The sequence below is a fragment of the Osmerus eperlanus genome, chromosome 8 (assembly GCF_963692335.1).
Source record: "Osmerus eperlanus chromosome 8, fOsmEpe2.1, whole genome shotgun sequence".
Taxonomy (NCBI): Eukaryota; Metazoa; Chordata; class Actinopteri; order Osmeriformes; family Osmeridae; genus Osmerus; species Osmerus eperlanus.
This window is the reverse complement of record NC_085025.1, coordinates 8822675-8842817: the sequence shown is the minus strand read 5'-3', so window position 1 is coordinate 8842817 and position 20143 is coordinate 8822675. Positions and strand designations below refer to the sequence as shown.

General features: G+C 47.3%; 1 protein-coding gene across 1 annotated transcript; it reads left to right on the top strand.

Moving 5' to 3' along the window:
* Positions 1-3746: 3746 nt before the first annotated feature.
* tmem200a (transmembrane protein 200A) lies at positions 3747-10500 on the top strand. The gene is made up of 3 exons (XM_062468153.1): positions 3747-4771; positions 8011-8527; positions 8663-10500. The coding sequence occupies exons 2-3, from the start codon at positions 8031-8033 to the stop codon at positions 9762-9764; spliced, it is 1599 nt and encodes a 532-aa protein (XP_062324137.1). The 5' UTR covers positions 3747-4771; positions 8011-8030; the 3' UTR covers positions 9765-10500.
* Positions 10501-20143: the final 9643 nt, after the last annotated feature.

Sequence of the window (20143 nt, the reverse complement as noted above, 5' to 3'; positions counted from 1 at the left end):
CTGACACACACAGACACACACACAAACAAACACATAATAACCACTTACCCTCTCGCTCTCCTGTACACACAAACCCTGTGAAAGCCAGTACTTTAAAGCAGAGATGTGGTGTGGATGAGGTGTGTGTACAAGAATGCTTAAACTGAGGCAGAACCTAATGTACGAAACCGAGAAACAAACACTATGTTTACTCGTACCCCCTACGGTGATACAGAAATGTAATAAACTCTACTGTTTCAAAGTGGTAAAGATTCAATATAAACATTCAGAGAGAAATGGCTGTGGGGGAGAAGGGGCCAGTTGTTCTGTACTGCACTCACAGATACACACACATGCAAACACAGTCATACATGCATGCATGCACACTTACAAATTCATATTAACCTCCTGAATGGGCTCGGTTTAAAAAAGGAAAAGGAGGGAAAACACTACTTTACGGTACATGCACACACACACACATACACAGACATAGACACATACAGACACACACATACTGTAAAGACACACTCACACACAACACAGACATACACACAGAGTTTTTCAGACTCGGGTCATGAAAGTTTGATTGCAGCCTTGGGCTAGCAGGATCTGAGCTGCATCACTGATGAACATTACCCACCAAACACAAAGAACCACCACCACCCACTAAACGCACAGAACCACTATCAATTAAACACACAAAATAACCCAAACACCACCAACACATGTGGACACCTGCACTATGGAGCAGTTACTTATGCAGGAGCTATAGATATGGGAACTCTTGATAAAGCATGTACTTATACATGATTTATAGATACATGATCGACTGAAAAGTAATCTACTGATAAAGGTCTACTAATACATGATCTTCTATTTCAGAATCTACTGATAAGGGATCTAATCTGACAGGGGCTACTCATACAGGATCTACACGATCAACTAGGAGAAATCTATGACGTGAAATGATCACACAACTGTGGTCTTTTGTGAAAACCTAAAATTGCATTTAAACCATGTGCCAAGACAAATAGATACTCTTAGCTGTATTCCAGAAGAGCTTTTTGTGAACATGGGTTTCATGTCTGGTCTGAATCACTACTCTCTTTGTCTGGATGTCTTCCAGTGTGTGTGTGTGTGTTTGTGAAGCACTTCTGCTCTTTGTCTAGATGTCTTTCAGCATGTGTGTTTGTGCGTTTGTGTGCGTATGTGCATTTGTGTGTGCATGTGAATCACTTCTGCTCTTTGTCTGGTCGTCCCCCACCATGCTGCCACAGCAACCAGCATCACCGTTCCCATGGAGACGCCAGAGATGGGGGTGGGCGTCAATGCAATTTTTCCCGTTGTACCTGTGTGAGGGTGTGTGTGTGAATGTGTTTAGTGGCATCAGTCCTCCAGAGATCAACACAACACACAATCACTTGTATTCACACACCCAAAAACGAACATACTACTTGTATGCACACATACACATTGGCTAAATAATTTGCTGGATACACACACATACACACACACACAGCTGTTGAAAGCAATGAAGAGAGAGACACAGTCCTAGTATGGATGTTTCCCTGATGCTGGTTATGTAAACCAGTCACACGTTGTCTCTGCACATGCTCCTCAGCCCCAGGTCTGAAGAGGGTTTCAGAACCACAGCACAACACTGGGTCAGTGATGGTCACGGTCACGGTCCTATTCCCATGTCTATGATGTTTTATGGCTGTTGTTTCTGAGTTTCTTCCAGCTCCAAGCTCAATTTCTGGTCTCTGCCAGTTTCTCCGTTGTTTTCTCTCTCATCTCTCCTTGGTCGGTTTCTCCCTGGTCTCTGGTCTCTCCCTGGTCTCTTGATCTCACTCTGATCTCTGATCTCTCCCCGGTCCCTCTCTGGATTCTGGTCTCTCTCTGGTCACTCTCTGGTCCTTGATCTCTGTCTGGTCTCTCTCCGACTTCTGGTCTCTCCTTGTGTCTCCCTGGTCACTTCAGATGACAGAGTCCTAGTTACTGTATCTGGGCACTCAGTAACAGACATTGTGGAATTATGGGCTGCCGCCAGCTGTTGTCGTAGAGACCAGCCCTGATGGAGCTCTCTGGACGTGACACCAATCATCCAGACAGCAGCTGGAGTCTCTGTAGGACTTGAGGTCACCATCCACTCAGCCAAGTTTCCATGGCCTGGCTTCCGCTGCACCCATCCATGTTTGGAGAAAAACCTGTGTGTGTGTGTGTCAATATCTTGAGGCTCCGCATGCTAGGGTTGTGTGTGTGTCGGGGGGGGGGTATGTGTTTGTGGGTTGGCCAAGCATATTCCTTTGGCATTAGCTGGTTCGTCTGCATCAACCTTAGTAGGCCAAATATTAAAGTCTTTGAATATTCACTTCTTAAAACATGTAGATATATTTCCTTGACTTTGATGTTCTACACTTGTACCATATCACATTCACCAGGACACCACGGCAATATCCATGGCAACCTCGCTTTCTTCTTTCACAACTCCATGGCTGTCAGAGGTGAGAACGAGACTCTGTGGTGAGAGGGAGTGTCTGGAAGACGGCTAGATGCTCTACAAGATGTAATGGGAGTGTAATATCTTGAACAGGAAAATGGCAGAAGGGCAGAAAAAAAGGGTAGAAGCCATGTTTCAAATGACACATAGTCTCCAACAACCTGACACATTTAGGACCCCTGCCCATAACATATTCCTGCATCCAGAACAACTGGAGTTGTTCAGCTGCAACCCCATACTCAGGTAAACATACTTTAGGTGTTCAGGTCTAACCCCATGTTCAGTTTGTATGGGGACTGGTTGTGTTCATTTTGTATGGGGGTGGATGGCGGCGTTCAGGTTCAGTCAGATAGTCATTAAGACCTATCTTTAGCTCCTCGAGGATATGTCGTAAGATTACACCCACATTCCAGAGAATGAGACTGGGAAATCAGACACGATAGTTTCTATGTATTTATTGCTTTATCAACTTTAGCTGCACTCTTCTCTCTCCTTCCTCTTGTCCTCTTCTATCTTTTGCTCACATACTCCTTCCTCTCCCTCTTTCTCCTTTCTCCTTTATATAACTTCAAGTGACAGAAAGTAATTTAGATGCACAATGGCCTGCGTGCAGTGAGAGCCAGATAGATTTTAGGAGGCTGGGATAATCAGGTGGCTTTGACTGCAATGGAATCCCTCTGACCACATGTCCGTCTCTCTCTTTCTCTCACTGTCGCATTTCTCTCTGGCACCCTTCCACCCTCTTTAGTCTCTCTATCTCTATCTCTCTCATGTCTCTGAGCCTATTTCTCTCTTTCTCTCTCTCTCCCTCTCTCTCTCTCTCTTTATTCTATAGAGCCAAAGGAAAAGAGAGAGACATGCTAGGAAGCAGACAGATTCTTTAACATCCAGTGCCAATCCCAGCAACAGCTCACCTCCATGTAGATCCGTTCACAGATCATATGGCTAGTCCTCCATAGAACCTGGGCATACTCTGAACTGGAGATCCCTTAATTCTAGAACAAGATGTGTGCTACTATTGGACTAGTCCAGGGGTCTGCTGGTTCTGGGTCTACAGTCTGCTGTTCTGCCTAGAGGGTGGTGTTCAGAGATCCAGCATTCCCTGATCTGCATAAACACAGGAAATAGCTAAGCCTCACATCTGTAACGTCTCTGATATGAATCTCTGTGGGGTTAACCCTTTAGCTGTCGACTTCTGCTGCCTAAAGAGTCAGTTGTGGACTTGGACTACTAGGATGTCCTCTTGGTCTAACGGTAGATGAATAGGCTGATTGAGCAGAAGACCTGGGTTCAGTCCATGCTGCTTCCACCAGCACCAAACTGGGCAGACAGTGGAAAAGCCAGGACTGCTGTAGATCCTGCTGTGGTGAACTACCCTAGGAAGCCTTTTTTTGTAACCAGGGAGTAGCTTCAGACTTCTGCACTAGAATGGGGGTTTGGCTAGTCTAGTGCATTCATCGGAATCTTATGTCTGTCTTCCTTTGCAAACATTGGCAGCATTAATGATAATTCTGTATTCAGATGCAACTGCTGTGAGTTCCGTTCTCTCTTTCTCTCTCTCTGTCTCTCGTGCTCATTGTGCGTCACTCCTTGTGGGGAGTCACGTGGGGATGGAGTGGTTGCTTGGTCTTCACTTCCCTGTAATACATTAATTTACCAAGCTTATGGGACGATATCTGCCAGCGGCCCGAGCCCCATGGCCGTTATCTATACCGTTTCAAACAGCGAGAGTGAGGGGGTACACGCGAGATATTTTTTTCAAGTTTTTTTCAAGAGGAAAACATATTGATTGAGTTAATCTCGGTATGAGGATTACAAACTGATTGGTATTTCTTTCCGATAAGAAGTACTATTTTTGACATGAAGTTAAATGAGCAACGGGGAGATTCGCCTTCGTAAAATAATTCATTAAACAAACTGTTTCAACGACGTGAAAACATCATTTTTCCATGTTCCACCGTTGACCGGGTAGTTTCTGGCTTCAATAACTTAAAGTTTTGAATGTAAAGAAGAAAAAAAAGGATTCCTCCCGTGTTGTTCTTTGCTTACTGGTTTCCCAAGTTTGCGACCAATGGTTCTTCTCGGTGGCGCGCGGTTCTGACATGGAGCGTGATGACAACCGAGGCTTGGTGGCTTGGATGAGTAAGCTTAGTCACATCGGCACGCGATTGTAACATCATGGAAATACAAACATGTCCTTGAGCAATGTCAATGAGAGGAATATGGGCAGTCTTGTAATTCCTCGCGCGTAATGGCCAAGTAAGAAGAAGGAAGACGCAGCCTCTTACACAGGTGAGTCTGCTGCTCGTGCATTGACTGATAAATACCCACATTTAAACAGAAGCTGCCTATTTAATAGGACAACGTTTTATCATTGAGAGGAACGGTTTCTTTTTTTCTATCAAATATAATTTGCGTGAGTAACATAAGACTATGTTATCCTCTTGATCTCAAACTTCTGTATCATACACCTGTATGATTTCACAGGTTCGACAGTTTTAGTTTTTTAAATACCTTTTAGCTTCATTACACTAACAAACACATCTGCCGTCCTGCTTTAATAAGGATATCGGAGCGGTTGGGAAGGACATCAAAGCTGTAATTGTCCTTTCTGGTCTCTATGGTGACCAAACCCTGATATTTACTGGAGACCGTCCAGGAGTCTCGTGGAGGTGGTAAACGACTGTAACTTCTGATTATCAGAGTATTCTGCTCTCACACGACTGTATGATTGATGATTATTGTTTACTGTATCACCGAGACACTGCACTTCCCGGTAATCAGCGGTCCTCTAACAGCATCCACCCACACACACGGCGCACACGCGCCTGTCTCCTGGATTTGGTGACACAGTCCCAAAGCATCGATGTTTTCTTGGCAAGACCACGAATCATTAGTCTCAGTATCTTCGTGTCTAATAGCCTCACGTTTATTCTGTGTGCCTTATCTGAATGTCTATAACAAATTCTGGTTTATTACGTAAACTTCTTGTATTAGCTCTCCTTGGAATTCTTAACATCTTGTTATGGAACGTTCCTATTCATAACCGTTCTTAACTTACTTTTCCTTACGTTTCCTCTGTAAGAACCTCAGACTCAAGGTTCTTTTTCTTCTGTCCATAGCTGTCAAGCTCACTCTCACTGTCTAACTGATCTCTGATCAATAAAACAATAATGCTGTGTAATGTTGGACTTGTGGTATGTGTGTGTTTAAGTGAGAGAGAAATTGTGTGTGCGTGTTTGTGTGTGTGTGTGTGTGTGTGTGTGTGTGTGTGTGTGTGTGTGTGTGTGTGTGTGTGTGTGTGTGTGTGTGTGTGTGTGTGTGTGTGTGTGTATGTATGTTTGTGGGTGTGTGTGAGAGAGAGAGCGAGAGAGAGAGAAAGAGAGAGAGAAAGCAAGAGAGCGATGACATTCTGTGTGTTCCAAACCCTTGATGAAAGGTGAGAAAGTAAGAGATAGAGGAAGAGCAAGGGAGATACAACATAGAAAAATAAATGAAGGAATAGTCAATAGCAACGGCAATGAGGTTTTATTGACTTACACACACATGCTGCCACCCGCAGGTCTCCTCTCTCATCCTTCCATTTGCTGGTGAACTTCACATCAGTCAGTATCTGAAAGGTTAGAACTCCCCTGCCTACTTTCTCAATAAACTAACACTCGGGGATTCAGGTGGCTGAGCGGTGAGGGAATCCGAAGGTTGCCAGTTCGATTCCCGGTCATGCCAACTGACGTTGTGTCCTTGGGCAAGGCACTTCACCCTACTTGCTTCGGGGGGAATGTCCCTGTACTTACTGTAAGTCGCTCTGGATAAGAGCGTCTGCTAAATGACTAAATGTAAATGTAAATGTAACACTCCCCAGCCTCCTCTACTAATAAAGGACTACTCCCACAGCAGATGCCTTTACTGAGAAGGGGGAGGGGGAGGGTCAAGGCAACTGTCATCTCTGTCCTTGATTTTCTTATGCTCGTGTTTCAGATCAACACATGCGTGTTGGATCAGCTCATCAGCTTGTACAGTGTTAAGGGCAGCCTTGTGCATTGACCCAGTACTGATGAAAGGAAGCAATGAGTGATGTTGCAGCACCACAAACAGACACACACACACAACTGTCATTTTGGTGCAATTCAACCTTCAAAGTGTGCATTCTAAAAACAGTTTTGTTTTTATTATAGACATGTTCACTGTCTGTAAGAAATGACCACTTCATGTGAATGGAGTGTTTCAAGTTATGCATTGGTAAACCTTTCCCAATGATTATTTCTCCAAATGAAACTGATTCCTCACTCTAGACTATTCCAGATGATTCTAGACTTCTCTATATGATAGTCCCTCCTCTTCCCAGACTGAGACTGTGCTTAGCAGGATGGAGTGTGAGGATGTGCTTGTTGCTGCTCGACCTCCCACCGCTGGACTGAACTGTGCCCACACACGCCTTATTAGCCCCGTCCAAGTAAAGAAAAAAATTGCAAGCTGGGCTTCAATCTTTGAGGACTCTGCTTTAAGAGTGTTATTGACTAACTTCCTTGTCTGCTTTTAAAACTTTGTTAGTATGACACAAAGATGATGTTACTGGACAGGCAGGATGGACAGGGAGAAAATGGAATTTGTGGGTGTGTGGGAGAGAGAGAGAGAGAGAGAGAGAGAGAGAGAGAGAGAGAGAGGGTTGCATCAACGATCCTCCTGAGATGTGAACTTGAAATGTAAATAGAGTGTGTGTTCATAGAGGGAGAGAGAGATGGAAAGCAATCTAGAGAGAGAGAGCAAGAGAAAGGGCAGAGTAGAGTGTGGGAGAGGGCAGAAGAGGGGAGCTGGGGTTGGGGGAGAGACACAGAGAAAATGATCTGGAGAGATGGAGAAAAACAGGGATGAGAAAGAGATAGCGTGTAAAGAGACAGAGACGGCTGGAGCAGAAGAGAGCCAAAGGTCACATGTAAAAGAGCAATCCTCAATTACATCTAAATCTGGTTCATCCTGCTGGCATTAAAGCATTCCTTCCTTCCTGATGTTCCAGATGCACATAACCTCATCTTATCAATCTCATACCAGGATGTATATGAATCAACCGACATTTAAATGGACCACATTATGTGAGGGAGAATACCCACAATATACAGCTGACAGTCTGCACTGTAATCCTATACTGCAATAAAAATGTCCTTTCAAATGCCAACCTCGGGATTTCAGAATCAGAATAACCAAAGATGTTCTGAATGGCTGTCCACGTACAGTACTGTATGGTTCAACTTCTTAAACTGTAAATATTTGTGTGGACCTGAGTTATTGTGTGATTTGCTGGAGAAGCATCAGATGGTCAGCCCTCTGTTGAATGATAACAACCACACAAAGACATATGTCATCTGAATGCTGTTTGTGTCTCTATAGCTTGAAGGAGAGTGTCTTTGTGTCTGTCTGTCTGTGTCTGCCTTTGTCTGTGTGTGTCTACGTTTAGTGCATTGTATATGTTTACCTCTATGAGTGTGTGTGTGTGTGTGAATCTCTCTGAGCATGTGACTCTCCTCCCTCCCCAGGGGTGTGTCCAGCTGCAGTGATGATAGCCACAGGTGGTGTGATCACGGGGCTGGCAGCCTTAAAGAGACAGGATTCCACCCGGTCCCAGTACCACCTCCAGGCCCCGCCCCCTGGCCCTGACGCCGCCCAACAGAGGAAGAGGAAGCGTCGGTCTGATGTGGTGGTGGTCCGAGGCAAGGTCCGCCTCTACTCTGCCTCCGGGTTCTTTCTGGTTCTGGGGGTTCTGATTCTGATGGTAGGCGTGGCTATGGCGGTGCTTGGCTACTGGCCACACAAACACCCATTCCTGGATGGACCCGCCCCTGGCCACACCCCAGAGCTTAAAATGACGTCCAATGGGTCATCTGTGACCTCTGATGAGCCTGTGGTGACTTCTGACCCCCGTGGAATTCTAGCTAGGTTTCTGGAGCGCTACTTGCACTCAGAGAGGATGAGGATGATGGGGCCCTTCACCATGGGCATCGGAATCTTCATCTTCATCTGTGCCAATGCCATCCTGCACGAGAACCGAGACAGGTACAGCAGGGTGGAGGGAGGGAGGACTAGAGGGATGGCTGTCTGTCGATAGGGTTCTTTCTCTTCCATCCTTCATCCATTTCTTGCTCTCCTCTCTTGTCTTCATCTCCTCTAACCTTCCCTTCCTCTCCTCAGGGAGACCAAGGTGATCCACATGAGGGACATGTACTCCACCGTCATCGACATCCACAGTCTGCGCCTGCAGGAGCAAAAGCAGATGAACGGAGCCTACGGGGGCCCCCAGTACACAGGGCCCCTCTACTCTGGCCCCTACGCCTCCTACTCGGACCAGGAGCTCCGGGAGGAGAAGCAGAGCGCCTCCCGCCTGGCCGCCAACACCCTGCTCACCTTCTCAGGCCAGGGGGGCGAGGGCCGGGGGCCAGTGAGGGGTCCGGGGCGCTGCAGGGGGGGGTCCCTGAGAGCCAGCTCCACAGAGGAAGAGGAAGGGTTGCTAGGTGAGGCCAAGGGGGGCTTGCTGTCGCCCCTGTACAGGGATAGGTCTGGGTCGGTGTTTGGGTTCCAATCAGAGCATGGGGCAGGGCGGCAGTGGGAGGAGAGGGGCGGCGCTTTGAAGCGCTGCCAGACACGGTCCATCGTCTCCTCGTCGATCAGTGCGTTCACACTGCCAGTCATCAAGCTCAACAACTGCGTCATCGACGAGCCGGAAATGGACAGCATCACGGAGGACGGCGAGGTGGCGGGGGAGAGGTCACGACCTTCAGTGATGATGTCGTCACTGGCGGTTCCGGTTCCGGTCGTGGCAAAGGCCCACAAACCCCCCGGCCTGGCTCTGCTCAGGAGTAACTCCGCCTCCGAGTATCATAGCTCCTCCTCCTCACGCAGCTCACTGTCGCCAGGCTCCGCCTCCGGCCACTACCTCTCTCCAGGCGCTGCTCGGAAAGACTTTGGCTCGAACAACTCCCTGCACATGCTCAGTGCTCACTCCAAGTCCCTGGACCTGGAGCGGGGCGCGGTGTCCCTGAGCGTGGCGTCGGAGCAGAGGAAACATCCCAGCTGGCCCCGGCTGGACCGCTCCAGCAGCAAGGGCTACATGAGGCTGGAGGACCGGGAGGAACCAGGGGACCGGCTGCTGGCGCCCCCTGTGGCTGTGCAGAGGGACTACACCAAGAAGGAGAAGCTGCTGATGATCTCACGCTCACACAACAACCTGAGCTTCGAACATGACGACCTGCGGGGCAGCCAGCTGAAGAGGGGAAGCTCAGAGACCCGGTTCTGACCCGCTGGAGTTCTAGAACATGGAACACGAGAACCCCAGACATTCGAAAGGGGACCACAGTCATGACTCAATGTCTAATATGGAACACTAAAATGTAACCTTATACAAAAGATAGTTACAACCTGGATCTTATATTTACATGGATCATTCTAACAGAACATAGAAACCATACCTTGCAATGGAACTCTGTGATGGAATGTTGGAGCGTGAGGTTCTAGAATGGCCCAAGTTGGTAGGCTGCAGGTATCAATAGGTTCTCTATGTCCAATATGTTTGTCAGATGGACACTCAGGTAGACTCACAAGTTTGATGGGAGACAAGCCACAGAGGTCTTAAAGGTGTGTGTGTGTGTGTGTGTGTGTGTATACCTGCGTGTGTGCAAGTGTGTGCAAGCATTTGTGCATCTGTGTGTGTGTATAGAGAAATGTGTGGGGGAGCTGATGTGAATTCACTAGCCCATGTTGACAGTAGTTTCAGGAGCAGGTGAGGTGGGGCTCACAGCCCCTGGTGTCGTATCAGTGTATTTACCTGTCCTGTTGTTTTGTTCCAGGATCGTGCAACAGGTAGTTGTTTGTTTTCAATGCTCAGTGTACACTTTCGAAAGTTAGCTAGATGTTTTGTTGCTTCAAAAATATTTATTGTTCTCCAAACACACTGTTATGTTTGGAAAGGCAAGAAAGGAGTCTAAATGTACATCTAAATCGTTTCTCAGAATAAAACCCATTTTTTCAGTCAAGGGTGTTAGTCTGTGAGGACACCTCCTCTCTCTATGCTGTGAAAGTAGATAACATGTTTTTTTAATTCTAGCCACTGATGTGTAACCCAGCATCTGTGTGTTAGCAGAACTTGTCAGAATCATTATCACATTGTGAACACTTCCAGTCCTACTCACCTCCAGCCCTCCTCACCTCCAGCTCTGCTCACCTCCAGCTCTGCTCACCTCCAGCTCTGCTCACCTCCAGCTCTGCTCACCTCCAGCCCTCCTCACCTCCAGCTCTGCTCACCTCCAGCTCTGCTCACCTCCAGCTCTGCTCACCTCCAGCCCTCCTCACCTCCAGCTCTGCTCACCTCCAGCCCTCCTCACCTCCAGCTCTGCTCACCTCCAGTTCTTCTCACCTCCAGCTCTGCTCACCTCCAGCTCTTCTCACCTCCAGCTCTGCTCACCTCCAGCCTTCCTCACCTCCAGCTCTGCTCACCTCCAGCCCTCCTCACCTCCAGCCCTCCTCACCTCCAGCTCTGCTCACCTGCAGCTCTGCTCACGTCCAGCTCTGCTCACCTCCAGCCCTCCTCACCTGCAGCTCTGCTCACCTCCAGCTCTGCTCACCTCCAGCTCCGCTCACCTCCAGCTCAGTTCACCTGCAGCTCTGCTCACCTCAAGCTCTCCTCACCTCCAGCCCTCCTCACCTCCACACCTTGGACCCGTCTGTGCGGAGGTTTAGCATCAGGCGGAGAGGGGGCAGAGAAGCCGTTGGCCCTTGGTCTGATGGTAACCTAGGTAACCTTGGTGTTTGGGAAGGTTGGAGGAGAGTTGGAGACTGTGGTTCAATCTCTGTTAAGTTGTGTTGGAGACAATCGCCTGTTACTGCCAGAAGGATGGTATTGACTCATGGATTGAACAGTGTTGACCATCATGGTGTGTGTCACCAGAGATGTATACGTGTTAGAGGAACTTGTATATACATGTTGGGTATTGAACATGTAGGTGTCTGGTGTCTTTTGTTCCATCAGTTTCAACAGACGTCAAGGATAACATTATTTCACAAGAGCAACACAGAGACTACCAAGAATACTAAGAAAAACATACCCTCCCACTCTTTCTCGTTTTTCATCTCTCTCCTCACTTTCATGCGCACCCAAAGCAGAGTGCTACCATACAAAACATGGGTATTGCAGGGCATATAGGAAGGGATATAGAAAACGGCTATTTGTTTAAAAAAAATCCCTCTATTTAGCACTTTCGATATCTGTCTCTTTCCACTCCACATCACCAACCCAATTCTCCTGCATTAGTCCATAAAGCATCTTTTTATCCTATCTCCCTCCTATGTCTCTCATTTGTCAGAGTGGTTTCTCTTTTACCCTTCAGCCTTACCTCTTAAAAGAGGTAAGTGATTCATGCTTGTCTGCATGAATCACTGGTAATCCTCTCATCAGTGAGACCCTATCCCTTAGCGAGTAGACAAGCGGGCCCAGAGAGACCCGCAGAGCACTTCCATGCCAATCCGGAAGATAATAGGAGTAGAGTTATTTCTGATCCTCTGAGTTGGTAAGTTGGTAGTTTTCCCTCATCCTCTGGGTTGTACAGTTACCACCAATCCTCCACGGTAGATTGGTTATCTCTATTATCTCTGATCCTGTAAGGTAGTATAGTTATATCTGGAGGATCAGAATCAAATCTAGAAAATGTGGTTGGTTAAACCCAGCTGGGATCTCTGAGAGGGTCGGAGAAGATTGCAGTTGGGGTTTTAGAAAGAGAGGATAAGGTTGTTTGTTGAACACCTAATAAAATTAGCTCTAGAATAACAATTCACCAATGATAATATAAAGCATTATGAGTCACACCACATACAATGCAGATGACAAGATCCAGTCCAACCATGTGAAGTCCCAGCTGCTGGGGAGGTATCTGTCTGTCCTTGGTGACAGCATGTTCACCTCAATGCCTCCAGACTCCAGTAAGCTAAGGGATTATTTGACTCCTGTTTCCTAATGAGCAAACTCTCCCCAGAGATCACTCAACCCCATCCCACAGAACGCTATCCTCTTTGACCTGTGTGTGTGTGTGTGCATGAGCATGTGTGTGTAACGGTAAGCTGTCCCCAGTGGAACACAGGGATTCCTCTAATGATGTCTGGAAGGACGCCCACACTCTAACCCCTTCCCCGGTCTTCTACCGGAGCTCATTATAGATTGACTTTCACACGCTTCCACACATTCAAACACACTTGGACACCCATACACAAACACATGCACTTCTGTTCCCTCACACACACCTGCTGACACATATACAGACACACATATCTTGGGGATACGTGACCACAAGAATATGAAGACCCTCTACAGTAGCATGCAGCCGGGTCCTGGAGCTCCCTGACAGTCTACATCTGTTTACATGTTCCTCTCCTGTCACTGCCTCTGTACTCGCATGTTAACCTCTGACTTAATGGTACCTTCTAGAAATAGCTACTTTTATCACCTTCGCCTGGCTTCAGCCTCCAAGCCCCTCTCCTCTCAGCCTCTAATCCTCTCCTTTCAGCCTCTCCTCTCTGCATCTCTCCTCTCAACCGCTCTGCATCTCTCCTCTTAGCCTCTCTCCACAGCCTCACTCCTATCAGCCTCTCAGCCTCTCTCCTCTCAGCCTCTAATCCTCTCCTTTCAGCCTCTCTCCTCTCTGCATCTCTCCTCTCAGCCTCTCAGCCTCTCTCCTCTCAGCATCTCAGCATGACTCTATCGGCAGCTTTTAGCTCTCAGGTCTCAATCTGTCAGGTCAAAACTACTGTCTAGTTTCTGTGGCTGGCTGGCTCTGCTCTGCTCTGCCTGTGGGATGTTATGTTTCCCAAAGCTAAATGGTTGGTTCTATGGACTTTCTGTCAGGTTTTGTAATAGATTGTTATAACTGCTAGTCTGCTGTTTAATGTGGTGTTCTTCAAGCAGTGGAGGTGATGTAGTTAGGTATCAGTCAGGCAGAAGCAGCCAGGCAGAAGCAGTCAGAATAATCCATCCAAAAGCAGCTTTCCATAAACAGTCAATAACAGCTTACTCTCTGATCAGCTTCAAACACCGCATGACTCACAGAGGATGTGTGCTAATACCCTGGTATGCTAACCATCCTGAGACATCTAGAGATGAAGGGACTTTTTAAATGTGTGTGTGCGTTTGATTGTGTATGTGTGTTGGGAGGGATCTTGTCAGTCTTTAGAGACATTTCATTTCAATGTGTATGCGTGTGTTTCTGTGTGTGTTCTCATTTATGTGTGTGTGAACATTCTGCACTGTAACCATCAGAATGAGAAAGAAATGATCTCTTCATCTAGCAAGCAATTCAGAACGCAGCTCTGCTCCCTCTGAGACTCCTGGGAAATGAGTCTGGTGATCACTGTTCAGGTGCAGCGTGGGTAGGATGTAATATACCACAATCCGACTTCACGTGGGACTCCTTATCAAAACAGATCACTTCCTGTCCCACACTCTCTTAGTTTGAGCTTCCTGAATGAACACCAATCGTATAGCTCTTTTCACGCAAATTGAATCAACAGTCCACATTTGAGATCTCAAGTGCAAGTTGAGAGTGAAACTGTGTTCATCTTTACCCACCACTAATGCAGATCGTGTTATGTATTTATATGTGTGTGTGTGTGTCCACACGTGCATTTGTGTGTGTTGTCCACATCCTTGAGGCACGGTCTGTGTTGATGTCAGAGCCTTGTCACGTGAATGGAGATGAAACCTATCATAAACTACCAGTTACAAACAGCTCATCTGCAGAGTAGTTCCTCATATAGCAATGAACGAGGAACACACAGCTGGGGTGCACAACATATGACTACTGCTGACTGTATACAAACATGTACAGTTGAGAATGCTGCATATCAACAAATACAGTGGTTCATGCTGTATATAAATAGGCACAGAAGTACATACTGGAAACAGACAGATAGTGACTCATACAAGAGTGACTGTCATGGCAGCTGTTCAGGTTAGGATACGTGTCCCAGCTCCACCTAATGATTTATATGTGACTCTCTTTCACTTGGCCAGGGGAGAAGCTGAGAGGGAGCAGGGCTGGGTGGACTAACACGCTGTGTGTGTGCGTGCGTGTGTGTGTGCGTGTGTGTGCGTGTGTGCGTGAGTGTATGTGTGTGAATGTGGATGGAGAAGGACCAGAAACTTGAGCCGAGATGAAAACTGTTTTACATACTAACCCTAAACCTATTCTATTGCACATCACATGTAAGTATCACTAGTCAATCGGACCGTGTAGCTGTGGTTTAATAGGGGTAGCTCTGTGAGGGTAACGACCCCCTGGGTGGCCGTCGATGTCCGACCAGGGGGGTTGAGTCTCAGACCCACTTCCTCTCTTCCGGCCCGCCAACACGTCCAATCACAGGGGAGGAGGTTTCTGAAAGCCCCTCTACTAACAAGCTAATTCAAGTTTGGAGGAAGAGACAGAAAATGGGAAAAGAGAGAAGTGAGAGAGAGGAGGGAGAGAGAGACAGGGGAGATAGAGGGGAGGAAGAAGAGTGCGGGTGGAGTGCCACAGACAGCGTCTCACCCACCCCCCTCTGCCTCGTCCCGCTCACTTCCCCCATCTCACCCCTTACCCATCATTCCCCACTCTCCGCTATCTCTCACACTTCTTTCTCCCATCACCCCCCTCCCATCCCTCCCCTCCCTCTCACCCCTCCATCTCTATTACTCACACCCCTCCCTCTGTCCTCCAACCCTAGATGCATCATCCTCCATCCCCCATGGAGGTCTCTCCCCTCTGCAACCATCTAACTATCTTACCTGGTACACCCCCACCCCACACACACACACACACACACATCAGTTCATCATACTCTTCCTCATTCATGTGAATGAGCTGTACTGAGTGACTGAGTGACTGAGTGACTGAGTGACTGAGTGACTGAGTGACTGAGTGACTGTCCTCCATGCCCAGTCTCGGCCACAGCCATCCGTTGGCACACACATCTGTGACATGCCTGATGATAAAGTCACACACTGGATGAGAGAGGCAGGAAGCAGGTAACAGGATGGTTGCTCCCAGAGAAGCGCTGTCTCTGCTAGCCCTGCAGTGTCATACAAGCTCCATCACTGGTGGAGTCCAATATCTAACCAATCCAAACGTTCTTCAGGGTTCATGGAGGAGTGCAGTGCTGCTGGCAGCCAGGCGGATGGATCCATCTCTCCATCCATCTCATCTTAGGAAACCATTTGTGAGACGGAGGTGACGGAGGGAGGCAGAAACCATAAAGACTCTGATTGGTTGAAATTGGTTCATTTCGACAACTAGCCCCATTCTCCTGGTGAGAACACAACCATCCAGCACTGGGAAACATACACACCCACACACATTTACCAAGCCACACATACATAAGCACACAAATACGAATCCATCCACACACACACACACAAACATGTCCATACGCACATACGTACAGACAGGTTCTCTGTTTTTATTAAAGTACAGTTGAGCTTGGCACACCAGCAGCCCTCCCAAGGTCTCCTTTTCACTCCTTTTTCTCTTTTTACACTTCACTGACTTTTCTTTCTCTCATCATGATTATATAAATATTTCAGTATTCGACGATGCAATGAGAATGAATAATGTAGAGCCTGAGCATCCACATGCCTCTGCGACTGCTTCTGTGTGTGTGTGTGTGTGTGTGTGTGTGTGTGTGTGTGTGTGTGTGTGTGTGTGTGTGTGTGTGTGTGTGTGTGTGTGTGTGTGTGAGAGAGAGATACGGGGGGGGGCGAGATTCAGAGGTCAGCTTAGTTGAGGTTTGGTTTGGGTTCTCTGACTCACAGTCATTGGCTGAATATTAGTTTGTGAGTTCAATCTGATCTCACAAACTAAATGGCCTTGCCATGTGTGTATGAGAAAGAGAGAGAGGGTCTGATCATCTCTGGTCACTAAGGTGTAGGTAAGGTGTAGCTTTATTGACCCTTAAAACACATTAATTGTATGTATTGCTGGCCTTTCCTTGACCTCACTTGACCTCACTCCTCTCCTTCACTCTCATCCACTCTCCTCCGCTTATCTTCCTCTCCTCTCCTCTCCCTCAGTCTCTGTAGGGGTGGTCATGCCCTCCAGGAGTATCACAGTAATGAAGCTCTAAATTAAAAAGAAAGTCTAAGAGGATTAATACCATAGTAACCCTTATATAGTACACCCCTAATCCCAAGAGATGGGAGTGGGGAGGAGGAGAGGAGAGAAGACCGAAGAGGAGAGAAGAGGAGGTTTATTGATTAATCCTTTTCGGTGACCCCACTTGAAAACGTAACACCAGAAATGTGGGCAGGATTACACTTTCATTATACTTAAATATATTAAAAAGTAGTGATTTGAAGATCAACACTGAATGGTTGAGAACCCCATGACAGCTGAGGACAGTGGGACCTGAACCTTTCAAACAGAGCCGAGCTGCTCTGATGCGCATGCCGTTTCTATAGCAATGCTCTTTGCTGCTGGAACCCCCCCACAACCTCAATCACACCCACACAAACACCCGCCCCTCCTCCTCCATCAAAGCACAAACAGCAGATTAATTGCCAATTATCTCATTAGTTTTTTGCTTCTCCGTGTCATTGAATAGTCATGACAGATGTGGTGCTGTGTGTTTTATACCAATAATATACTGGACATCTGATAGCATATAGCTTTTTTTGAATTCCCAAAGCTCTTTTTCAGATACTGTCGTCTTGAGGATGACGAGTGCGTCCTGGGTAATTCAGCAGGAGGTTTCTTTATCTCATCAGTTTGACAGAACCTGGTCAGCTTGTTTCAGAAGAGGTGCTGTCCAGCTCATGTTTTGGACGTGTCTGTTCTGAGCAGGTTATAAAGGAGCTGTGGGAGGAGTACAGGGTAACAGATACAACACAGGAGAAGATAGGCCATCTGCCTGCATTGGTCAGTAGAGGATCATTGTAAATAAGACTGCCTCACTACATAAACAAGACTGATAGATAGGGAGCTGTGCTGCCCAACCTCACAGCAACATCCCTGTTCTGGAATTAGTTACTGGTAGTGGGAGTCGGGAGAGAGAAGAGAGGGAGGTACGGAGAGAGAGGGAAGGGAGGAGAGAGATGAGAGGAGAGATGAGAGAGGGAAGTCGAGAGAGGTAGAGATAGGGAGAGCTGGAGAGAGAGCTGAGCATGAGAATGAGAGATAGAAAGGACTGAGAAAAAGATGACAAAAGAGAGAGGAAAAAATGAACCTTCTCATGCATCTGTTCTGAGTTATTAAAACACATTCCTTCTCTAATCAGTTCCGTCCATGGCTGGGTTTGTCACTGAAGCAGGGAGGAGTTCTGAGTCTCAGTGGGCCTGGATCCCCAGGGCACAAGTATATGGATCTAAGATGAAGAGACCTCAGCTGGCAACTACTAATCTCTGATTGGCTCCTCTCCACAGTCACCAGCCAATTGAGACAGCAGAGTGGCCAGCTGGAACACTGTTCTGTCCTCTGGTGTTGACTCATTGGATCTGTTTTCCTGGCATTCTCCACTTCAAATGTCTGGCTCTGTTATTGTGGTCAGAAGCAAGGGCTTGAAGAGACCTCGCACTCCTTCATACACTCTATATTTTCTTGCTCTCCATTGCTTTCTGTTCCTCTCTAACTCCCCCCTTTCTCTCCTGCTAGGGCGAAGGCTGAGACAACGGAAAGGCTTGCATCATCGTGGGTCTCCTCAGGCAGCCCATCACAAAGGTCCCGAACCTTAAACAGACAACAAAAACACACCCATGATTACAGACAAGACATACATCTTTGGCTCCCTAACACACACACACACACACACACACACACACACACACACACACACACATACACATGCACGTGCTCCCATGCATATACACACCTGCAATTGGTTCTCTGTACAGTGTGTGCAGACTGACAGGCATGTGTGAGACGTGAGAGACAGGGCAGATGGCGTGATAAGACGCTGCAGAGAGACAGAGACAGAGAGTGGTGACAGAATCCGAAAATGGGGACAGATAAACAGCCCTGTGTGATGTGAGAGGGTGGCAGTGGAGTGAGATGCTGAGAGGCACAGAAAGAGAGAATGAGAGACAGAGAAAGAAAGAGAGAGGGATGGACAGAGGAGGGGAAAAGAGGCAGGAGAAAGAAAGGAAGAGAGAGAGGAGGAGAAAGAGATGCAAAGAGAGAGAGGTATTTATTTAGTGTTGACAAAAAGTGTGTGGCTTGCCTAATTACAAGCTCTGGTCGGTTAAGAATGTTTTCAAGCGCAACGGGAACTTCCTGTCGTTCTGATTAAGACCTCTGATTGGCTATCAGCCCTCCAGAGTTATATTTAATCCTGATGATGATCATTAACAAGGCTTTGATGATTAAGACACTGATTACAAGGGAGGGCAGAATCTCAGATCACATAGAAAATATATTATTAATACACAGACTGCTAGGCAGTCCTCTACAGATGTGCGCATGAAATTCTGAATCCCTGATCAATCAGTGAAGAGGTGTATCTATAATCTGCTAAATCTTGTGGATCACCTCTCAGCTTCCCAAGACTGTAACTTTGACGTCAGTTGCTAGAGCCTATGGAGTGACTGCACATGGCAACCAAAAATCTAATATTTCTGACATACATGCAACAAAAATTGAAAAAAAGGAGAGATGTCTGGAATGAACACATAAACCTTGCTAGGAGACCGTCAAAAACAATACAGGTTTCACATTTTCACTTTATCTCTGAACAATGTTTCTGATCAGATCACTTCACTAAACTATCCTCTACTCAACAGCCAAGCAATCACTCAACAGTCAACCACACTGACACCCTCACAAGATTCCAACAACCTCACAACACACCTTCACAACAGCCAATCTCAGTGACTCTTGAGATGACATAATCATCATGCATTAATGATCATACTCATACTGCTAAGAGGTCAACGACCCTCCAGCCCTCCTCCCCTCTGGGGTAACCATTAACCCTCCTGGTCAATCCTCTTAGTAATCATGGGGTTGTTTGAGCTGAACAAAGTCCACGGCGTCATCATTAGCTGTCTGTGGCAGTGCTGCTATTTCTACAGCAGAAAACTTGGCGACAGAGAGTATTGGGAGAACTTCGAGACACGTCAACTCCTACAGTTAAGACCAGCAGAGTTGGCTTCCTGCTACTTGGTTAGCCCAGCACTACAGTTAGCTCACTGCTAAAGAGTTAGCCTAGCACTACAATAGAGGTAACATAGCACAACAGTTAGCCCACGGCTAAGAGTTAGCAACCTTCAAAGCTATAGTCAGAAGGTGACCTAGTATCTCCATCTTTCTCCAGACCGACCGGGCTGCCTGAAGAACCTCCAAACTTGCCTTCACGTTCTAGTGTGGGACAGTCCTGACCAGGACCTACCCTGCACCGTTCTATGGTGGGACACGTCCCAACACTGCTGCTGTGACCTACCCTGCAGTCTCCTACCAGACACACCTCTCCAGTAGCAGCCGGGTTGCCCTCTGACCCAGCATGGCCCTGGCCTCCCTGACCCTGCTCCTGAGAGAGGCCCCTGGCTGGCTGCTGTGGGCTGGCATCTTCCTGCCTGTCACTCTGCTGCTACTGATGCTGCTGCTTTGCCTCTGCTGGAGGCTCAAGCTGGGTGAGACACACACACACACCCATACACATACAAACAAGGTC